Genomic DNA, 23,418 nt, shown 5'->3' on the forward strand with positions numbered 1-23,418 from the left:
TGTTCGCCTATAAGATATACCCTCTCTGTATAAAGGAAAATGTAATGCTCACCAAATTCTGCGGAGAAATGTGATCTCCCCCCGTGAAAAAAACGAAGCGAAAAGGCTTCAAAAATACCTGTGAGGGCAAACTGTGGATGAGAGTTGAAATACTTTCTTAGGATACATTCTAAAAGCGTTAGTTATCTCTTTTTTCAAATTTAGAGCACTTTGGGGGTGGGTGGGAGAAGCTTAGGTCAGAACGACAACAAATAAAAAGAATTTTGACATTTTTCCTCCTAGGATTCTGGCAAGTGATTCATCTGGTTTCAATTTCCATAAAACTGAAAGGTACATTTTAGTGGTTTGCTGGGATTTCCCTGAAATGACTTTCTGTGGCAAGAGGCCTAGAGAAAGCATGTTTGCCTGTTTCCTTCCTTGGCTGGCAGCCATGTGTGCTATCCCTCCAAACATCTGTCTTCTCCCTCAGTTGGTGATGTGCACCCCGTTTGTCACTGTCTGCCTCTTTGCCTGTCTCTCCCGGTGTGTATCCTATTCTCCTGGCCCATTCTCGGCCTCCTCCTCCTGTCTTCCCAGCTCTCCTTGAGCCAATAGGATTTGTATAACGCTAAGGCCAGTGTTCCTAAGTCTCTCCCTTCCAAAGACAATTATTGGCATTCTGTATGCTTCCTCTTTAAAGCCCTTGAAGAGGTGACCCTTTTTCTCATAACCTTGAATTTCTGCAAAGGTCTCTGGGCCCCCAGCTGTCTGGAAGGAAGTTCCCCACCTGGCCTCCTTTTCCTTTTCACTGAAAGCCACGGAGCTCCTCGAGGAGGCGGCCATGCCAGATGGGAGCCTGAAGCAGAACCAACCAGATCAGTTCTGCTTTCTATTTATGGGACTGACGGGGATGGTCCTGAGTCCCTACCCGGCCTTTTGCTGGGTCAGGATGGCTGCCACAAAACTGCTCAAGCAGCCAGGGTGAGCAGAAGGGGTGGGTTCTCCTGTGAGCCTGTCCTACAGCATCGCCGGGGCGAAAGGGCTGGATCCCTGGTCCCCTCACCTGCCAGCGGTACCATTTCCCCTAAGGAAACAGGCCAGCCTGCCTCAGTTTCTCTATTTGTAAAATGAGGGGATTGTGAGGGTTTTTAAACCAGCGTGGGAGAAATCATCATTAATACACTTCTCCACAGATCCAGCCCTGCAAGCCAGAGAATTCCAAAGTCAGGTCAAAGTCAGAGTTAGCAGAATAGCTCTGTGTGATGAAAGGGGAGGATGTGTGCCAGTTGCTCCTCTACCTATCATCTATCTATCTATCATGTGTCTGTCTGTCTATCTCTCATCTATCTATCATCTATCTATCCGTCTACCCACCTATGTTATCTATCTAATATATATATATAGCTACTATATATATAGCTATATCTAAGATCTATAGATACATACCTATCTATATCTCTAAGATGTATTTTTCTATCTAAGCTGCATACCTCACCCCTCATTTGACTGCCCCTCTTTCCCCAGCTCTCCCTGCCCCAATCCTACTTCTTCCTCACCCCACATCACACCAGCCCCTCCTTGTTGACATCCCCTCCCCAAGATAGAAGGAACCACGCAAGCTCCAGTAGCTACACACCACCCTCCACTACACGAAGCCTTCACACGCATGGCCACCTATGCACATACACACACACACACACACACACACACACACACAGAGGCCCACGGTGCACATCTGTGCAGGATGCTGCAGCCACGCTGTCAGCCCCCCGGGCCACCTCCCAGCCCTCTGCTCTACATGCATCCTGTGATTTGTTTGCTTGCTCAGTATTAATGAGACATCCGTCTCCTCACCAACAGCCCTTCCAGATGAGACAGCTCAGATCTTGCAGGGCATCACTGGAAATAAACAGATTGTTCTCATCCTAATTTAAGAAGGAAAACAAGAGATTATTGACTCTTTTCCGGCTCGCATCTGTGTCCCTTGCCCTCTCCCTCTCACCCTGCCCCTCCTCCCCCCCTCCCCCGCACCTCCACTGACTCTGCTCTCCTGGAGCCTCCACGTTCCAGCAGGGATTGGAGCAGTGACACAACAAGAGCCTGAAACGAGCCTTATTTCCCACCATTTGGAGCTGCTTGTTGAAGTGGAAATAACAATACCAACCAAATTTTACTAATATCGACTTTTTACCATGATGTCAAACTCTGGGGCAGGGCACGTTTCTAAGCAGTGCATTAGAAGTGCACTGGCATGTGTAACAGATGACATTAACATCTACGACTCATCCAGCAACGATTAGGGACTGACCCACAGTCTCATGACTTACCATCGAGTTATGCAAGTTAGGCACTCCACCCCCTCCCCCCCAAGCAGTCCCAGTAAGAAGCAGGCTTCTTCTACGGGGAACAGCAAAGACCTGCTAGCTCAGCATCTCCATCTGTGCTGGGGTCTGAGCTGAAACTGCCTCCAGCCTTCCTGCAAGCCATCTGCCAGTGCCCCAAGCCTGTCTAACCTCCCAGGAGAATGTGGCTGGGCAACTGCACCATGCAATTCTGGGATGCTGTGTTAGTCAGCCTCGGTCACTGTAACAAATACAAGAGATAAGCAACTTACAAGGACGGAAAGGATTATTTGGGGTTGACGGTTTTGAGGACTTAGATCCATGACCTGGTTGACCCCGTTGCTTGGGGATCCGGTGTCCCATCACAGCAAGAATAGTGGGGAAAACCAAGCTATTCCTCTCATGCACCAGAAACATGGCCTGTCAGGAAAATTCTAGAACACCTGGCCTGTGAGGAAATTCCTAGATCTAAACTATAGCAGATGCTGTATTTTTAAAATGATTCCTATTAGCATCCTTCCCTAAATCTTCTTTATGTAGACCATTAAGATGGTGGGGAGGGTCTGAAGAAGGGGGGACACATCTATGTATCTATGTTAGTTAAACCACATCAGTGTAATTTGCTTATCTGTTGGATTGCCATATTAAATAAATACATGTTGTATCATTAAGTGTGCATTTCAGCGCAACATACCACTAGAACATAAACTACAGTGGGAAATCCCTTGCGTTCCCCACTGCTTAGAACAGGACCCGGCACACTGAATTTTCCAAATGAGTGTTCAGCTAGCAGGAGAAGCAGACCCTTGAAACCAGTTCCTCTTCCCTTCCTGTCTGGACATCCTGCAGTTCTATAGGCTGGCCATTAGGTGGCACCTCCGTGTAAGTGAGGAAACTGGCAGCTGGGATGGCATGTGGGCCCAGCGCCAAGGAGAACAGAACCACAGAAGTGAGCAATCAGTGCGCCTCACCTGCAAAAATCTGCATTCCGTTCCCTTCGCAGACATCACTCAAGTGCCAAGCCGCAAGCCAGGCTTATTCTCCCTGGAGCTCTCTAAAGCTCAGGCTGAGGAAAGGCAGGGAGGCCAGAGCTGGGTCTGCAGAAGGATGGGTATAGCCCGAGCCTGTGTCGGGAACTGTAACGATCGAGGTGAGGGCAGATGGGCTGGTGGAATAAAGGTTAGACAGGCTTGGGGCATTTCACAAGGTCAAACAGATCCGAGATGAAATTTCAACTCAACCACTTACAACCATGAGATCTTTCTTTCCTTTCTTTTTCCCTTTCTTTCCTTTTTTCCTTCTTTCCTTCCTTCCTTCCTTCTTTCCTTCCTTCCTTCCTTCCTTCCTTCCTTCCTTCCTTCCTTCCTTCCTTTCTTTCTTTGTCAGTTGTAGGGCTTGAACGTGGGGCTTGGGTGCTGTCCCTAAGCTCTTTTGCTCAAGGCTAGCACTCTACCACTTTGAGCCATAGCTCCACTTCCAGTTTTTGAGTAATTAATTGGAGATAAGAGTCTCACAGGGACTTTCCTGCCCAGGCTGGCTTTGAACTGCGATCCTAAGATCGCAGCCTCATGAGCAGCTAGGATTAGCCTCCAGCACCCCACTAACCATGTGATCTTAACCGAGCAATTTGCTCTCCTGAGACTTGGTTTCCTAACCCATAAAATGGAGGTCTTAATAAACTGTGCTTGGAAGGATATAAGAATAAAACAAGAGGCCTTTGGCACTGGGCCGTCCCCATAACCACAAAGCTAAATTGTATTCTTCTGAAAATTGAACATAATAACCAAGATGTATGTTAGCCCTTCACAAAGCCCTTCCCATACTCTTTATGTCATAAACAAAATCCCCTTAATAACTCTGCTGGATAAACATTTTTTATTATCCCACTTCCCAGATAAGAAGGGCTAAAGTTATCAGATTATATAACTTGTCAGCAATCATACAGCTCATAAAATGATTGTCTAGTGCCAAGATCAGCACAGCAAATATATATAATGCCTCTGCCAGGTGTAGCAAGTACTTTACCAGTTGCTGGAAGATTCTGGGAAGATTTGGGGGAGAGATCGCCCACATTCCATGCTAAACAAATGGCTTTTGCAATGGACCTCTTCTGAAATGATCTCTTCTGACTTCAAATCAAGTAGGAGAGCTGAACCCAAGCGCCCCACTTTCTTCCACGCTGATTCTAGGTAACACTGGCTCTAGTTAGCACAGACTCAACTTACTTCCCCCTCTTCCCTACAGCCACTGGGGCTGAACCCTAAAAGGAAGGAAATGCAAACTGGACAGCCACAAGTCCTCTCTACCCACTCAGCCGGGTGCCACTGATTCGTCCACAAACTCAACTTGCAGCCTTCTCTTGTAGACTGCAATTCAGACTGGGGGTCCACCACTCTGTTAGGGACTAGTGAACACCCAAAACAGGCTGAGAACTACCCCCAGCACCAAGCCATCCCAGCCTAGATACTTCCCTCTCTCCAGGAGGTGCCTCCAAGGCCATTCTGGAGAGTTGCTGCCCAGCTGTCCTACCCAACCAGGAGGTGCCCACACACACACATACACACTCATTTACCCCCCCCCGTGTGTTCTATATAGACACCCAAACTCACACTCACACCCACAACCACAGTGCCCTCAGAAATCAATGTCCATGTCCCTTCTACTGGGACTCTCTCATTCATTTATGCAGAAAGTACTATCTAAGCACATATGCTGTGTCAGGTCTTTGCTGTCCTTCCTAGTAAGACACCAAAGGAAGCCAGTGATGGAGGTAAAGTGGATGATGGAAGCCATGGAGGAGAGGGGGCTGTTACACAGGGAAATCTAGGAAGGCTTCTCTAGGAGAAGTTACTGAAGCAACACCCCTTGAACAGAAAGAAGGCAATGGGACAAAGGCAAGGGAAAAAAGCACGAGAGAGAGAGAGAGAACACAAGGGTAAGGCCCTGAGACAGGAAGATGTTTGATTTGTTTGCTAGACTGGGGGGCTGATGGGGTCCAGCCTGGGGCATGAAGAGCAGGTGAATGAACCCATGAATCCAGGACAGTCAGGGCCATGGGCGCAGATGCTTTGAGTTCAAGTGGGGCATTGGGAGCACAGAGGGGACCAAGGTGGGGGGGCAGGGAAGGACAGGGACAGATCTAGGTTTTAAATAGGCCATTCTGCAGCAGGGTTTGTAGAGAGTACACTATTAGCTAATTGGACACCAGCCCTGAGCCCCAAGGAACTGACTGGCTTGGGGGGGGCGGCTAGAGGACAGCCCAGGTGACCTCCCTGCCCCTCCCACTGCCACTGGACAAGAGAGCCTTGTGTGTGGGTGTGGGTGCTGCTGACTCGCCCAGTAGGTATGGGCCAGATGGCCAGCTGTGGAGTCAACCATCTGGGCTGACGGGGCATCTGAGGAATGCCTGGAAGTCCAGTTGGGGGATCATTTTTTTTTTTTGACCAAGTAGACTCACTCTGAAAGAAGGCCGCACCGTGCAGCCCCAAGAGTCTAGCCAAGCTGTTCAGGGAAAGTTGGCTAGCCTTGTAAACCAAGACGAATGGATCAAAGGAGCTTGCCACTGTGTGACTACTGGGCACAGTGAGTGGAGGCCGATTCCAGGGAAGAAACGCTCCCATCCCAGCCCACCTGGCCTGCTGTCCAGCTGCTGTCCCAAGGAAAGGAGCCCTCCACAATGCTCTGGGCCATGTGTTCAAGGTCTCGCAGGGAGAGTTGTGGGCTGTGTGAGTGGCTAGGATTAGAGGCATGAATCTTGTTGTGAAAGGGGACAGCCAGGTGCTGGTCATTCATGCCTCTAATCCTAGCCACTCAGGAGGCTGAATTCTAAGGATCAAGGTTCAAAGCCAGCCCAGGCACAAAAGTCAGAGAAACTCTTATCTCTAATTAATCCGTGCAAAGCTGGAACTGGAGGTGTGGCTCAAGTGGTAGAGCACCAGCCTTGAGTAGATAAAGCCAAGCAAGTGTACAAGGCCCTGAGTTCAAGACCCTGTACCAGCACATCCCACCCCCCCAAAGAAAAAAGAAGGAAAGAAAGGCTTACTGCATAAAACAGATGAAAGTGTCAGCTTGCAGGGCAGTGGTGGCTCCTATCCGTAACCCTACCTACCCAAAAGGTTGAGATCTGAGGATCACAGTTCGAAGCCAGCCAGGACAGAAAAGTCCATGAGACTCTTATCTTTCAAATCACCAAAAGAAAAAAGAAAAAAGAAAAAGAAAAGCCAGAAGTGGCACTGTGGTCAAGTGGTAGAGCATAAAGGAGCTCAAGGACAGTGCCCAATCCTAGAGTTTTAAGCCCCAGGGCCAGAAAAAAAAAAAAGCTGGAAGTGGAACTGTGGCTCAAGTCAGTGGTAGAGGGCTAGTCTTGCATAAAAGAGCTCAGGGACGGCACCCAAGCCCTGCGTTCAAGCCCTAAAACTGGCAAGAAAAAAAAAGTGTCACCTCTCCAGTTGGAGACAGAGCACGTCTCTATGCCCATTCCCATTCTATTTTGCTCACTCTCAGGTAACTCTGGGCCAGCACCTTGCTCTCTGACCCATTTCCTTCCCATTTAACCCCTGATGCCAGGAAAGGAATCTGAAAAGGGGTCCCCCCTCCCTCCTCCCTTCCTTCCACAGGATGGTTGTTCCTGCCCAAGGAGCTAGATGGGCACCAGGCTCACCCTCCCAGCCTTCCAGAGTGGGCTTCCAGCACCGGCCACACCGACTCCATGTGGGATCTGCTCAAGTCTCTGCTCCCCAGACCTCAGCGACACCCCCCCCCAACAGTGAATGTAATATTGTTCCTGACTGACAGCAAGCATAACACCAAAACAGCCAACTATTTTTATCTCCAGATTAATCACCAAAAAAAAGGCTAATGCTTCCACCTTCCTTGTGATTAAAAATTAGGAGACCAAACTCTATAGTGGTTCAAGATAATAACCAATCCTGTGAGGGATGGAGGAATAACATGAATAATGCATCTCCAGGCACTAGCTGCTCCAAGACTTCCTCCCCCTCCCTGCTGCCCCAACTCAGGGGCCCCAATCTGAATGGAGAGGTAATGAGTCCCCCCCCGCCCAAGCCCCACACACACACATACCCGTCCATCTGAGCTACAGCTGTCAAGAGCTACTGTTGATTTCTATTCAGCTGGCTGGCCCCCACACAGCCTCCCCCCTCACCCATCCCCACCCCCACCCACCCCCCTCCCACCCCCATCTGGTGTGCAGCGAGGCGAAGGCCAATCAATAATGCATGGCTACATGAATAACCAGCATGATAACCACTTATTTAGCAAGATGTAATCAGGACCCATTCTGAGGGTAGATGTGTGTGTGTGTGTGTGTGTGTGTGTGTGTGTGTGTGTGTGTGCTAGAGAACTCCCACCACCCAGCCCCATTCCATTGCTTCCCTCGGGACTCCTCACCCTAACCCAGTAGCCTCAAACACAGTACTAGGGACTCGAGCAGGGAAAACTCGGGCCTTACCATGTGGGGTTTTTCAGAAAGAGCCATACATACACACAGCCTGAACACCCTGGTCAAAATGCCTGTCCGTTTTATTCTATGCACCTAAGCAAAAAGCCCAGAAAAGGCTAGTTCTTTCAAAGTAGTCACTCTTCTGGGATGCTAGTAGCAGCTTTCAAAAGTCCTGATGGGCCAGGAGCTGGTGGCTCATACCTGAAATCCTAGCTACACAAGAGACTGAGGTCAAAGTTCAAAGCCAGCCCAGGCAGGAAAGTCCATGAGACTCTTATCTCTAATTAACCATCAGAAATCTAGAAGTGGTGCTGTGGCTCAAGATGGCAGAGTGCTAGCCTTGAGCAAAAGAGCTCAGGGACAGGGCCCAGGCCTGGAGTTCAAGCCCCGTAACCAACGGGGGGGGGGGGGGGGGGGGGCAGGGGAGGGGGAGGAATCCTGATGGCCAAGGTTTACCTCCCAGAGACTGAGAGCTGATTGCTCAGGGTGAGTCCTGGCCAGAGATTGTGACATTTCTGCAGAAGGATGCCTATGCGTGACTTGGCCCCGGCACAGACTGGTAACTGAGGGAGCATGCTTTTGACCCTTTCTACCCAAGAAACTGACAGGGAAAAAAAGGTCTACTCTTCTATAGCAACCCAAGACACCTCCCTCAATCCACCTCCCAGCTGATCACTGGGGCCCAAGGCCAGGTGTTCCTTCTGCTCCTCCAGCTTTGCTTCCAGACACTCTTCCTCATCATCCTGCCCCCACTTCTCCCAGACAGCTCCTCCTTTCTGGGTGCTAGTGGCCAGGAGGGGGCCGGCCACCCTAAAAAGAAGCAGGAGCTTCTCCCTGTGCCCCTTCCCCCCAAAATCTCTGACCTCCTGAAGGATAAAGCCTGCTTTATCTCCAAGCCCCAGCTTTCCCTGCAGGAGGGGCCCAACCCACCCCAGGGAAATGAAATCATCTCAGCAGCAACTAGCCACACCCCCATTGATGGAAAGCCCTCATTAGCCTCCCTTCTGTTCTCTGGCCACGCCCACACCAAGTTGGCTGTGGGCCCTAATGAGAGGGTGCAGAGTGGGCACCAGGCTGCGTTGGTCACTCTCCAGCCCATACCCGCCTGCTTCCTCCTGCCTGGCATCTCCAAGGGCCTCCTGGGGAGACCTGGCTTAAGAGCCCAGAGCCGGGCAGGGTTGCATAAGGCTAACTTCTTCCTTGAGCCAGAATCATGGTAGATAAGAGTCCAAGCTGGCTGGCGGGGTCAGCGGTAGCATGTTAGGAGCCCAGCGGGCTTGGGTTTCCTCCAGAAACGGCACAGCTGAGCTGTTCCTGCTGGACCGGGCCTCTTTCCACAGGGGTCAGGAGGGACACAGCAGGGTGACTAACCTAGTTCACCACTTTGGGTAGTGACCTGGCCCTACGTGGAGCCTTTGGAGAAGGCTCAATGGACCGAGAGAAGGGCTGACAGGAGTTGGCTGGGAAGGAGAGGAAGGCGGGAAGGTTCTAGAGTCCTCTGAAGACTAGAGCTGGAAGGCAGAGTCCCAATGTGTGACAGCAATGCCCAGCTCCGCACATCCATGGTCCACAAGCCGCAGCCATAGATACATGCCCAGGGACTGGCTGGAAAAATGGAGCTGCCCAGAATAATATACTCATGACCTGCTTTAACCCCTCTGTATATCATCTTTTTATAATAACAGTAAATTTTAAAACATTAAAAAAAAGAGTAATTCTATTGAGCCTCAGTTTCCAGGTCTGTCTAACTGGGATAATAATAGTGCTTACCCCCACAAGATTGTGGTGAGGATTAAGAGAAAGCTTTGTTCATATCTATATATATCTGAGTGCCAGTGGCTCATGTCTGTAATCCTAGCTAGTCAGGAGGCTGAGATCTGAGGATTGCGGTTCAAAGCCAGCACGGTGGGCGGGGGGAGGGGAAGTCCCCATGAGACTCTTATCTCCAATTAACCACGCAAAAACCAGAAGTGGCTATGTGGCTCAAGTGCTAGAGTGCTAGTTTGGAGCACAAAGAGGCTCAGTGACAGCACTCAGGCTCTGAATTCAAGCACCACAACCAACTACATATAGGTGGTGGCTCACACGTGTGATCTTAGCTACTCAGGAAGCTGAGATCTGAGGATTGCGGTTCAAAGCCAGCCTGGGCAGAAAAGTCAGTGTGACTCTTATCTCCAATTAACCAACAAAAAGCCAGAAGTAGAGGCGTGGCTCAAGTAGTAGTAGAGGGCCAGCCTTGAGGAAAAAAAAAACACAAAAAGCCAAAGAAGAGTTTCCAAGACCCTGAGTTCCATGCCCCAGAACTGGCATGCATACACACACAAGAGAAAACAGTGAAGGAAGAAACCAGATTGTGTCTGGCCTCAGAGCGCCTCTCCCCAGTCTGGGAGACATGGTTGAAACACCTGGCACAGCACAGAGCAGGTGACAAACCATAGTCCCTCCCCAGACACACACATGTCGGGGGGGCCATGACCAGCATACAGAGGATGGAGAGGATCACACACTTTTTGAAGAAGTTCCATCATTATTGTCCTCTCCAACCAGCCCAACCTCTCTGCTCCTCTCTCTCCCCACAGTGCCACCTGATGACCCCATCATCCTGGGGGGACCTGTGATCAGTCTGCGGGCAGGGGACCCCCTAAACCTCACCTGCCATGCAGACAACGCCAAGCCAGCGGCCTCCATCATCTGGCTGCGAAAGGGTGAGGTGATCAATGGAGCCACCTACTCCAAGGTGAGCCTGGCTGGGGAAGTAGAGGGATGTCGGTCAGGGCAGGTACGGGGTGGGTGGAGAAGGGGCGGCTTCACCTCTGTCCACGGGATGTGCTGTCCTTGCTATTTCACTCTTTGTCTCTCTGTGACTTTCTATTCTCCCACTCTGTGTCACATTTGTCCTGATATTCCATCTTGTCCTTATAGTCCATTCATCTGTCTGCTTGTCTGCCTCCACCCCCCCCCCACCTCTCTTCCCCCCTTTCTCTTTCTTTGTCTCATCCATAGTAATTGCTGGGCAAGATGAGAACTCTAGAATATGGTATGGTCAGAAGAGACTGAGGGACAGAAATGGCTAGGAGATAGGACAGCCAGATAAAACACTGGGCGCTAACCAGGTATTAGTGGCTCACATCTATAATCCTAGATACTCAGGCGGCCGAGATCTGAGGATCGTGGTTCAAAGCCAGCCCAGGCAGGCAAGTCCATGAGACTCTTAGCTCCAGTTTATCATCAAAAAGCTAAAGTTGAGGTATAGCTCAAGTGGTTAGAGCACTTGGCCTGGAGAGAAAGTTAAAAGACAGAGCACAGGCCCTGAGTTAAAGCCCCAATATCAGCACACACACACACAAAGACAGCACAGGGCACTATACAATTGAAGTGATAGTGGCCCCTAAAATGCACATGTCAAAGCCCCCAGGAGGGATAGTATAATTTAGAGAGGTGTAACCTTTGGAAGGATATTAGATCATGAGAGTGGATCCCTCTTAAATGAGACTCATTTCCTTATAAGCAAAGCCCAAGGAAGCTCTGTGAACCAGGCCCTGACACCATGCACCATACAGTTGAGTGTTCCTAGACCTTCAGCCCTGAGAATAAGCTTCAGTGGTTTAGAAGCCACCCAGTGTGGAGTATTTGTTCTACCAGCCTGCATGAGATAAGACAGATTCCCAGATCAATTTGGTTTCAGAAAAACCAATAAGTAAATTTTGAGTGTATCTCCCAAATATTGCATGAAATATAGTTACACTAATGACTTACATCGCCTAGCCGAAACTCAAATTTAAGTAGTCATTCTGGGTGTTGTATTGTGTTGCGTGCTTGTTGTTCAGAGGTTGTTTTGTTTTGTTTTTATGGCTATGCAATTTGTTTGTTTTGTCAGTGCCAGAGTTAGAACTCATGACCTTCCCATTAACTAGGCAGCAGCTCTGCCAACTTGAACCATGCCTCTAGTCCTTCTGACTTTTGGTTATTCTTTAGGTAGTGTCTCTCTCATTTTTGCCCCCAGGGTCGGATCTGTGTATCTGCTAGGATTAGCTGTGAAGCACTATGCTTGGTTTATTTAAGGTTTTTATTGGGGTGGGGGGGAGAATGACAGGTCTCCATAACCTTTTGCCTGAGTTGGCCTTAAACCACCATCTTCCCTATCTGTCCTCCTGAGCAGCTGGGATTACAGGCATGAGGTACTGCTCCCAGCCCCAGCACCCTGTGTTCTTATCAGCTCAGTCTGGCCTATTTTCTAAGGTTGCCAGGTCAGGCTGTTTGGGTTCTGCCCTGTCCTCAGTGGCCTGCCTGTCTCAGGGGTCAGGGAGCCCTGAAATCCACAGTTCTTCACCAAGCCTTCATGTGACCTGCAGTGTCTACCACAGTGGTGCTTTCCTCTGTTCCACACTGGCATGATGGGTTAAAGTGCCCTTAATGGACCCTTCTGCTAGTCTTTTTATATTCTTATTATTATTTTACTCTTTTATAATGTGTTGAAAGACTGGCAGACCCTGGAATGGGCTGCTTCTCCCAGGGAACAGGCTGCTTCTCACAGAGAACAAACCACAGCCAAGTCACAGCCCAGAGCCTCCTTTCCTCTGCCTCCTGGAGTCCTAGGCACTATTCCCAGGGCCACATGTCAGAGACTTTGCCTCACTCAACACCCCAGAGCCCACCTCCTGCCCGTTTCTCCCTACACAAACTGTGATGAAGGATCAACCTGCTCTCACCACGCATGTCCTGTGCCTCAGCACCCTGGTCCTTCCCTACTTTCTGCCATCTTTTCTTTGTCTTCTCCTTGGCAGTGGCCATGGGTGGCCCTCACTGTACTTGAATGAAGGTAAAATCCCACATAATGCTTGAAATCACTCCCTCCAAATGTTCCCAGGGAGGGTGCAGAGAAACCCCCCACCCCAATCATTTGTATATCCTGCAAAGCTTTAAGATGAAGGAACACTGTGAGGCACCAGTGGTTCATACCTACAATCCTAGCTACTCAGGAGGCTGCGATCTGAGGATCGTGGTTCAAAGGCAATCCAGGCAGAAAACTCCATGAGACTCGTACCTCTAGTAAACCACTCAGAAAAAGCTGGAAAAGGCACTGTGGCTCAAGTGGTAGACCACGTACTAGCCTTGAGCAAAAGAAGCTCATGGATAGCACTCAGGCCTTGAGTTCAAGCCCTAGGACCAGCAAAAGAAAAAGATGAAGGAAAACCTAGTCGGCCCCTAGCTCTTTGGACTAGGAATGGATCATAGCAACACCTGTCCTGCTCAGCTATCTCCTGAGCGGGCTTCTTTCCTGGATCCCTCCCCAGATAACTTTAGACAGACAGTAGCAATCTCTTGAACCCTGAAGGCACCACCTAGAGACCCCAGCTCTTAAGCTGGAGTACCAGCCTCCAGATGAGGCTCCACTCCAAGCCCTTCTGCCCTCCTCTCCCTAGGGCCCCAGAGGGTAAGGAGGGGCTGAGCCAACTCCCCAGTTTCTTCAATCCCCCATGAGTTGCTTCTCACTAGTCCTGGAAAGAGAAGAAAGGCCATCACCTCGGGCAGAGGATATGAGGGGAGCGTGTTTCATCCTAAGGGTATGTCCTTCCTGTCCTAAATCCACTACCCAGCCAAGAAGGCAGATCAAAGTTTGGCCACCACCCAGAGCCAGAAGCCAGATCCCAGGACAAATGCTTTCTCTCAGGCACAACCCTGGGGTGGGGGTGGCGGGGTTCTGTCGGGTCTGTGTACTAGAAGAAAAAAGGCACACAGGATGTTCCTATATCCTGGCCTGGAGCCATCCTAGGAGGTTATGAAAGGCAAAGATGGCCCAGGGAAGAGATCAGCCAGGGAGGAGTAAGGGTGGGGGGGGAGGTGCTGGGGTATCCGTCCAGTCTCTCTCTGAAGCTGGGCCAGCCACAGCCTTCCAGGGATTGTGGTCTGCAGAGAATAATTAAAAAAAAAAAAAAAAAAGAGGCCAAGGGCTGGGAGTTAGTGGTAGAGTGCTTGCCTAGCATACATGAAGCCCTGGGTTCCATTCCTCAGTACCACATACACAGAAAAAGCCAGATACTGTGGCTCAAGTGGCAGAGGGCTAGTCTTGAACAAAAGAAGTTCAGGGACAGTGCCCAGGCCCTGAGTTCAAGCCCCAGGACTGGCAGACAAAGGTTCAAGCTCAGCTCATGCAGAAAAGTCTACAAGATACCCATCTTCAATTAAGTAGCAAAAAAATGTCAAACAGGAGGTATGGTTTAAGTCACAGAACACCACTCATGAACAAGCCTGAAACCTTCTCGGGAGCAAGAACAGACTCCCAACCCGACCCTCCGCTTCTCAACAGGTTGGGGGTGGGGGTGAGGGGGATAAAGCCTTAATCCTCCCTACCTCTGTTTCCTCCTGCTTCAGGCTGCCTGATTGCCCAAGGGCTGCCAACCAGTTGTGTATCAGGCCCATGCCAAGGAACTCTAGAGACTGCTTCAGAAAGAGGAGCAGACTTGCACCCCACAGGGCCCTCCCTTTCCATACATACTCTCCTCACTGGTCACCCATCCTGATGTTAAGCAGCTACCCAGCCTTCTCTGTGAAGGTCACCCTCCTGGCTTAGGGCACAAGGCTGGATAAAAGATCCAGGGAGATCATTTTACCCGGGGTGACAATAGACCCACATCAAGCAGTTACCAAGGGGGAAACAGAGGGATGATTTTTTTAAGGGGGAGGTAGGGGAGGTAAGTAGGGAAGACGAAGAGAGAAGGACTTGTTGCCAAGCAATCAGGGCTGCTCAAGGCCTCTCCAGACTGTTTGCCCATCAATAAGTAACCCATATTTAGCACCAGAATTGGGGCGCCCACACATTGCATCTCCTCCAGGCTGCCCACCTCAAGGACTCGCCTGGCTCTCCATGGCCCAGCAGAAAGATTCAAGCTACATGGGCTGCAAAGTACCACCCACGAGAGGGGGAAACTGCCCTCAAAGGAACATTCAGTCTCCACAGTCCAGCCTCCCACTGCTGGGTAACCAGACAAAAGCCAGCTTAGTGCCCTGAGGGAATGGGTCTGTGGAGGCTGTCTCATCGCACAAACGGAACCGCTACACAAAGCCAACACCATTCGGGAGCCCAGAGCCTCATATAGTCACTGGACACATTGAAAACACCTCTTGGAAGCAGTCAGTGAACAGAGGCACACACACACTCCACCCACAAGGAGACACAGGGAGATGTTAGCGAGCAAGTGAGGAGCCAAAACCCACCTTCATTCCTGGCCACACAGGCCTGTGTGCCCCTGACCCACATCTATACACACATGTGGCCCAGGTCATTGTAGGTATGGGCTGTCATGATGAGACATCTTACTAGATACCATTAACATGCACCAATAGAAGAAAAGAGTCAGCGGGACACTGGCAGCTCTTGCCTGTCATCCTAGCTACTCAGGAGGCTGAGATCTGATGATCAAGTTTCAAAGCCAGCCTGAGCAGGAAAGTCTGTGAGAGACTCTGACTTCCAATTAGCCATCAGAAAACCGGAATTGGGGATGTGGCTCAAAGTGGGAGAGTGCTAGCCTTGAGCACAAAGCTCAGGGAAAACACCAAGGCCCTGAGTTCAAGCACCACAACCAACTGACATTAAAAAAAAAAAAAAGTAAACCAATCTTCAAACACAGTCACATGGGGAAATTAGGAGGCCAGGATCTAGAGGGAGGCCTTGAGGTAGCAGCTTGAGAAACTAGTGACTTGCCATTAATAATCTATACCTTCACCCCACCCACCCCCCAGAGGTGATTTGCATTCTAGTGAAGCTTTCTGAAGCCAGAAGTATGGGGTTCAGTGTCTGAGGGGAGTCCCCAGAGGCAAGCTTAGGGAGGAGATGGGAGAGGGAGAGATGGAGGAGAGGAACAAAGGGCTGAGAGAGGCAAAGAAATGAGGCTGTGACAAAAGTCAGTAAATGATAGAGTGTTCCTCCTGGAACAGTCCTACTTCCGAGAACGCTAAGTCCCAAGACTTCATTTGCATATGAGAAAAGTGACAATTGAGAGATGTATAAAAAAGAGAAGAAGCAAAGGAGAAAGAAGAAAGGAGAGATGAGAAGATTAGGAGGAAATAAGGGAAGGAGAAAAAGCCGGATGCAGGCAGCTACCCTGTGCTGACCAACCCAAGTCCAGTTACTCACCGCTGGAAAAGCCAGTACTCGGGACAGCTGGCGGAAAGGAAGTTAGATTTAGTTAGGGGCAGCCCTAAAAAGTGGGGGAAGGGGGGAAGGTATCATTCCCAAAGCATCTTCTTGGGAACTCAGGCCCATGGAAGGACTTTGAGAGAGAGGGAAAGGAGATGCAATGTGACAATGGGCTGAGTGGGATCTTTATTATAGAGGCTCACATCTGTAACCCTAGCTACTCAGGAGGCTGAGATCTGAGGATCGAAGTTCAAAGCCAGCCTAGGCAGGGAAATCTATAAGACCTTTATCTGCAATTAACCATCAAACAGCCAGGAGTGGAGCTGTGGCTCAAGTGGTGGAGCACTGCCATCCTTGAGTAAAAAACGCTAATGGACAGTGCCCAACCCCTGACACAATCATCATCATCATCATCATCACCCTCATTGTCATCGCAGTATTCCTCTGGAACCCCCTGTTTCTTTAGACTAGCATTACTTTTCTGCATGTTACACCTCACAGTAATTTGCATGCATTGTGTTAGTGACTGGACCGGACTAGCGTGAGAAGAGGAGGTGTGTTCCACACTCAAATGCTATCTGAAGTTTCCCAGATGTTCTGGCTTCTAAACAGAGCTGAAGGAAGATTACTTAGCAGTTAAAAATGCTAGCACCGCTGGCTCACGCCTGTAATCCTAGCTACTCAGGAGGCTGAGATCTGAAGATTGAGATTCAAAGCCCAGGCAGGAAAGTCCTTGAGACTCATCTCCAATTAACCCACAAAAAATACATAAATAATATTTTAAAAGGTTACTATAGGTGTTATAGATCAAGTGATAGTGTACTAGCCTAGAGCAAAAACACTAAGAGACAGCCTAGCCCTAAATTCAAGCTCTACTCCTGTACAAAAAGAAAAGTCTTACTGAGGTGTGGCTTTTCTTTCCTTTAAAATTTAGAAATGTGGTTCGAAGCAGGGGAACTCTACCAGAGGGAACTCTCAAAGGAGAGGCCACAGTTACACACTGGCTTTGAACCCCTACCAGATCCTGGGCCTGTCTAGCCTTCCTCCCCCACTGACATCCAGCCTTCTTCCTCCAGCTGCAGCCCAGGATCTGAGATCTATGAGAACCAGGGCCAGGGCCAGGTGCCCAGGGCCGCCCCTAGGGCTGGGACAGCATTGGGGTGTTCGCTTCCTCCTCGATTTCCTCCTTTGTTTAATGAACACATCTCCTTTTTTCTCTAATTAGGTGGAACAAACAACTTGAACTAGAATTTTTATTTCCCAGAAAAGCACACGCCCGGACACAGTAAATATGTCATTAATCATCGTTGGGAGACAAGGCAGAGGAGCATGCTGGGTTAGAGGAGGAGGAAGTGGAGAGAAGAGGCAGTCAGACAGCCTAATTAGAGTTCAGCCTCCCCGACCCCCTCCCACGGGCTCCCCTCCCACTCACGCCCACCCACTCCTGCCCCCAGGGGAGAGATACTGAGTACAGTCAAATTTATATAAATGTCCCTTGTTAGCGCCTCCCGGAAAAGTAAAGAAAAGGAAATGGGAAGAACAATAACTCCCTCTTCCCTCCTCTCTTCATCCTACTCCCCCCCCCCAGGTTTTATTTTCATCCAGGAAATTGTTCTTATTATCACGTAGCTATTTATAGACATGGCGAGGTCTATTGAGCAGCCCAAAGCCAAATGTGCTACCACAGTTCTCAGCTGCTTTTCCCTCCCTGGCTTTTATTTAGGGGGGTGTGGTAAAACAAACTATATCTTCCCCAAACCCTTTTTGGGGGCTCTAGTTGAGCGCCCTGTGCTCCAGTGGCTGATCTGAATTCACTCATCCTGTGGGCTACTTGGACCTGTCTCTTGGCCTGCTACAACTGACCACACACACACACACACACACACACACACACACACACACCAGTCCCTCTGCCAGGGCTGGGGGCTACAACCCTGTGCCTGTTCCCCAGAGTGTAAGAGAGTACAAAGCTACTATTCTGCTCAGTGGATCTTTCTAGAATGCCACCGTCTAGCTTGGCCTAAACAAAGATGTGCTTCAGTGAGACCAAAGGAGGATACTCTTAGGTGAGGAATGGAAAGGCACAATGCCTGTGTGCATCTGATCATGCAAGATAATACTTATGGAGATGAACTCCAGGAAATGAAAACAAGAGGGTTTTTTGCCCCCCTTTCTTGCTATTTTTGTTTTCTTTTCTTTTTGTCTTGATTGTTCATTTATATGTGTTTGGGAGTGTAAAAAAGGAGGCCGAGAAATGGAGGGACAAAGAATGAACAAAGGCAGTGGTGGTACTCACTGGACACTATCTGGAAAATCAACTATACAATTTGTGGGTGGGGACGGGAGGGAAAACAGAGAGAGAGAGCGAGGGAAGGGGTGACATTGTCCAAAAGGAAATGAATGTGCTCTTTACCTGGCTTATGAAATGGCAATCCCCTCACCTTTATAATAACAATTTTAAAACTTTTTTAAAAGGCAGGGGGCAGGGGCACATGCTGATCTAGATAAAGGCTCCAGCCTGGTTCTCATCATCTCAGAGGCCGCAGTTTGGCCTCGAGTTGGGAAGGACCACAGTGACTGAGGGCCCAGAGCACCAGGTCTGCCATCTTCAGGTCGCCTCTAAGCACCTCAGAAACTGGCCTGTGAAGGACTTAATCCTCAGGTGGGGCTCTTCAATGTGAGGTCCAGCTCTGCCTAACTCTCAGTCTCTGACTCACATAATGCTGCCTTCCTCCCCTGGCCTGCCCCTTTGAAACTGCCAGGCAACACCACCACTGTGTTATGGGATGTCTCATGGAAATAGTGTCATTTGTCCCCTGCTCTAGGCCAAGCAAAAGTAGACTGCATCTGGCATCTCTTTTCTGGAGGAAACCAAGTCCTTCCCCTGAGCAAACCACAAGTCTCTGACATCTTAAGCACACAAAGAACTCCACATACAAACCCTCCTCAACATGCGTCCACCTAAGCAGGCCCATACTGTCGGGGAGATGGCTAGAAGGAGACCCAGGGGGAGGAAAGGAGCAGTGGTCACAATGGGGGAGGACACTGTGAAGCAATGAATTTGGAAGAGAGGAGACCCATAGCTTCAGAATCTGTGTTCATGTCCCAGAAAGGACAAACGTGAGCATCACCACATGATGCCTAAAACAACCCAGGCCAGGTGTGGTGCTGTTCACCTGTAATCCCAGAACTCAGGAAAGAGAGACAGAGGGTTGAGAGAACAAGGCCCGTTTGAGCTATAGCAAGACCCCATCATTGAATCAACACACACACACACACACACACACACACACACACACACACACACACACTAAAAACCAGAAACACATGTCTCACAGTTGTGGAGGCTAACAAGTCTGAAATCAAGGTGTTGCCAGGACCAAACAGCCTCCAAAGGCTCTGGGGAAGAAGCCTTCCTTCCTCATTTAGCTCCTGGTGGCTCCCAGAGTTCCTTGGCTTGTGGCAGCATCATTCAATCTCTGCCTCCATCAAAACATGGCTGCCCAAATTTCCCTGATGGCCTCCTCTGAGAAGGTCACCAGTCACTGAAGTTAAGGTCCTCCCTAATCTAGGATGACCTCACATCGAAAACCTTACCTAATTCATAATCAACTAATCTGCTGAGACCTTATTACCAAACAAGATTATAGCCGAAGGCTCTAGGTAGACAGGAATTTAGAAGACTCTCATGCTTGTTTCATCACCCATTTAAAGCAGATGTGTCAAGTGCCATGAAATCTGTCTTCACACACACACACACACACACACACACACAGTGTGTGGTATCTATCATGTTGTGGTAGGGTGGAGTCTTTAATGAGATCAAGGAAAGAAACAATTTGAAAAGTTGTGAGAGTTTATGTCAGACAATAACCACAGGTCAGTGTGCATGAGTTTTGTCCCCACCCCTACCAGCTCCTCTCCTATGTCCGCACCCCTAACCCCTCCTTCTGCTGCAGACTCATGCCCAGAGTAGTTTTTCACGGAGACTGACACCCCTGATCCCCTAAGCTGACCCCATGTTTGCATTCCACCCGCTGCTGTCTCTTCTCTAGGCTGAAGCCTATGCTCCCCTTACAAACCCAGGGCAGCCCATCCCAGTGACCAAGAAACTTCTTTCCTTCCTCCCCCTCCCACTCCAGACCCTGCTTCGTGATGGCAAGCGTGAGAGTATCGTCAGCACACTCTTCATTTCCCCTGGCGATGTGGAGAATGGACAGAGCATCGTCTGCCGAGCCACCAACAAAGCCATCCCTGGGGGAAAGGAGACCTCGGTCACCATCGACATCCAACGTGAGTACAGACTGGGTTAGGCTGGGGTTGGTGGTATTGGCTCTCCAGAGTGCATGTGTCCCCTCTCAGATGTCCCTCCTGGCCCTGTGCTCTGATGTCACCTCCCCACGTGCTGGTGGCCACTTGGTTGGAGCTCATATCTTCCTTTGCATTTCATCCACTTTGAGGCAAATGCCTTTAAAATGTGCCCCCCACACACACACACCAAAAGTCCTGACTCACTAGGACTTTTGGACTCACCTCCACTTAGCTCTCCAGGCATCTAGGGTCGAAGAAGATGAAGTCTCAAGGTTTCCAGGATCCATCTTGGCCTCCCAAGACCACAAGTTTCCCTCTCCATATCAAGGATCTGACTTGACACCATTTAGATGTTAGAGGAAGGAAGACAGGGTTGTGTGAAATGGGTTCCAGACACCCTATAGAAATAGTCGAACTCTTGAGAAGGCTTACTCTTCACTATCTTGCCACCCTAAATACCCTATGCCCCTCCCACCCCAAGCTCTTTCCACTCCTCATTCTGTGAGGAGAACAGCAGGGCTAGGGCTAGGGAGATGGATGGAGGCACTGAGGGCACAAAATTTAAGAAGGCCTCTCAATCCAGAGGAGACCCTGAGAGGGACAGCCTCCTTAAAATTTGCATCCGATGCCTCCCTGCCCCCTGGCCTCAGCCCCTTCCTGGCTCTCGGCTCCACCTGTTTCTGCCAGGTAAGCCAATGAACAGCTGGAGTTCTGGGAAGAAGGCAAGATGCTGTTGGGCCAGGGGGTCCAGCATCCAGAATGGCTCTTACCCTCCCTCCATGAACTGGGCGGGCTTGTCACTCACTCTGGGAACTGATTTGACCGATGCTGTCTAAGGCCTTTTCCTGCTCTAGGATTGTCTGTCCAGACATAAGCCAAATCTTAGGGGAGACCCAAAGATACAAGTCCTCTACTTCACGGCTACCATTTGTGACCTCAGCGTGGCGCCCTACACTCTTTTCTCCTATCCCCAACCTGAGCCGAAGGCCCATGCCAGCAACAGAATCGACACAAATCCAACAACCTAGTTGATTCCCCCAAGACAGAAGCCAGGACCCTGGCAGGGATGCACAGGGAAGATGCAGTGTTTCTGCTCTGGGCCCCTATCCATCACCCAGAAGCATCTCCCCCAGCAGCAAGAAAGCCATTGGGCCAACAGCCTCCACATGCACTCCAGTGGCAGGAGCAGCTTGCCAAGGCGCCCAGATGAGGAGGTCTGCATCCAACAGAGGAGCATGGCCTCACCAGGTCTCTGGGCCTCACCAGGTCTCCCGGCCCTCCCTGGCTTTCTTTCCAAGCATGTCTCCAATGTGGCTGCATTAAGAGGGAGGCATCAGGAATGAGGCCAGAGAGACTTAAAACCAAGTGCCCAGTTTCCTAGCCGGGCCCCCTTCCAAGTCAGTACAGGGAAGTGATAGAGGCCCAACATTCTTCCTGGCTTGAATTCTGGCCTGGGGACTCACTGAGTAAGCATTTGGGGTCTTAATTGCTTTGTGCCTCAGTTTCCTTCTTGGCACATGGAGGCCATTACGTCTCCTTCCTAAAGTTGCACAGTGAGGATTAAATGAAGTCATTTATGTTCCTTAGCACCATGCCTGACACAGTATGAGATCCACGGGAACTATTTATTTTTTTAGGATTGCCAGCCACAGGTGTGTGGCAACCCCTACCTAGGTGTCCCCCAGTTCCATCCATGTATCCTCGCACTCCATCTTTCCTGACCAGGAGGGGCTTATATGTGCCTGTCCAGCCAAACACAGCCTCCTCCCACTTCCCTCTTCTTTCTACCTCCTCCATTGATTCATTTGCTTATTCTGTCAACGTCCAACTGTTTCCCGCGGACCCTACCGGCTGGATCAGCGCTGCCTTTGCAAACCTGCTCGTTTTCTCAGTCGACCAAGAAGCATCCAAACTCAGCAAAAAGCACATTTGTTGTTTGTTTCCCTTGGTCTTTATATGTTACCCAACGGAAGACAAAGCTCCCAGATTGACTAATGGGGAGAGAAAGCTTAACACCCCCAAAGCCTCACCACATCTGGACTCTGCGTCCAGCTGCCAAGTTTTAAATGGATGCACTATAAAATCACTGAGTCATGAAGTTTCTTTTCCCACCCCCTCCTCCATGTAATACTTTCCCTGTAAACACCACACACACATACACACACACACACACACACACATACACACGCACAGGTTGCTGATGGAAACACTAACAGCCTCTCAGCTGTAACATCTGTTCGAAGTGATCTCAGTTCCACCAGCTACATCAAAGCTGCCCTCCTGCAAGTTATGCAGCCGACATCACAAGTGGGATTAAAATCATGTTTAATAGTTGGGTATGACATAAACTATTTATACCACTGGAGCTTGGCAGGCTACCTCGCACATCTAGAGGAGAGGGGTAGAGAGAAGAATAGACATCTCTGGGTCTGGGGATAAAGGTATCAATGAACGTGGGGGATGGGGAGCCCCCTTGGGGATCCTGAAGCCCCTCTGGATATGCTGGGACCAAGACTATTGCAGTGAGGGTGGGAGAAGCAGGAAGGAGGGCTCCATGGGGTGAACAGAGGCAGCAAAAAGGCCCTCCAACTGTGAACTCTCCTCTCCCTGCCACCTGAGGGCTCATCACTTTGTAAAGAGCCCTTGGGAAAGAGATGTGCCATCGGGAACTTTCCGCTAAGCTCTCTGGAAGGCTTGTGGATTGCGCTGCGTCGATGCCCTTTTCACTGCCTTAGTTAGGAGGAGGTCCTCTGCCTCTCCGAACTGAACTTCATAACGTGTGAACGCGAGCCAGCTGCACGCTGGGGTTCGGATGGCAGTCAGTAAGCTCCTGTGCCCTGACATGCTTCTCCAAGGCAAGAGACAGGATCTACCCTGGGCCGGCCAGCCCTGCACAGAAGGAGGGTGAGACTCTCCATTCAGCCTTGTCTAGACACTGCAAAAGAGAAGCTGAAAAGTGTGAGGAGCTGTGTCAATAGTTCTCTTGAGAGGTGGGGATGTGCCTCTTAGGACCACTGGAGTTATACTTTGAAAACCAAGATTAAGCCAGGCACTAGTGACTCACATCTGTAATCCTAGCTACTCAGGAGACTGAGATCTAAGGATCAGGGTTCAAAGCCAGCCCGGGCTGGAAAGTCTATGAGACTCTTAGTTCCAATTAACCACCTAAAAGCTGGATGTTGAGCTGT

At 49.9% G+C, this 23,418-nt stretch overlaps 1 protein-coding gene across 2 annotated transcripts in view; it reads left to right on the forward strand.

Moving 5' to 3' along the window:
* The window catches only part of Kirrel3 (kirre like nephrin family adhesion molecule 3), a 555,543-nt gene that overhangs the window by 500,602 nt on the left and 31,523 nt on the right, over positions 1-23,418 (forward strand). For both annotated transcript variants that reach the window (XM_048343661.1, XM_048343662.1), the window contains exons 5-6: positions 10,362-10,519; positions 20,062-20,212. In XM_048343661.1, the coding sequence (XP_048199618.1) occupies positions 10,362-10,519; positions 20,062-20,212 (309 nt within the window). The remainder of the gene's footprint in view (positions 1-10,361; positions 10,520-20,061; positions 20,213-23,418) is intronic.

Source organism: Perognathus longimembris, chromosome 3 (genome assembly GCF_023159225.1).
Source record: "Perognathus longimembris pacificus isolate PPM17 chromosome 3, ASM2315922v1, whole genome shotgun sequence".
Taxonomy (NCBI): domain Eukaryota; kingdom Metazoa; phylum Chordata; class Mammalia; order Rodentia; family Heteromyidae; genus Perognathus; species Perognathus longimembris.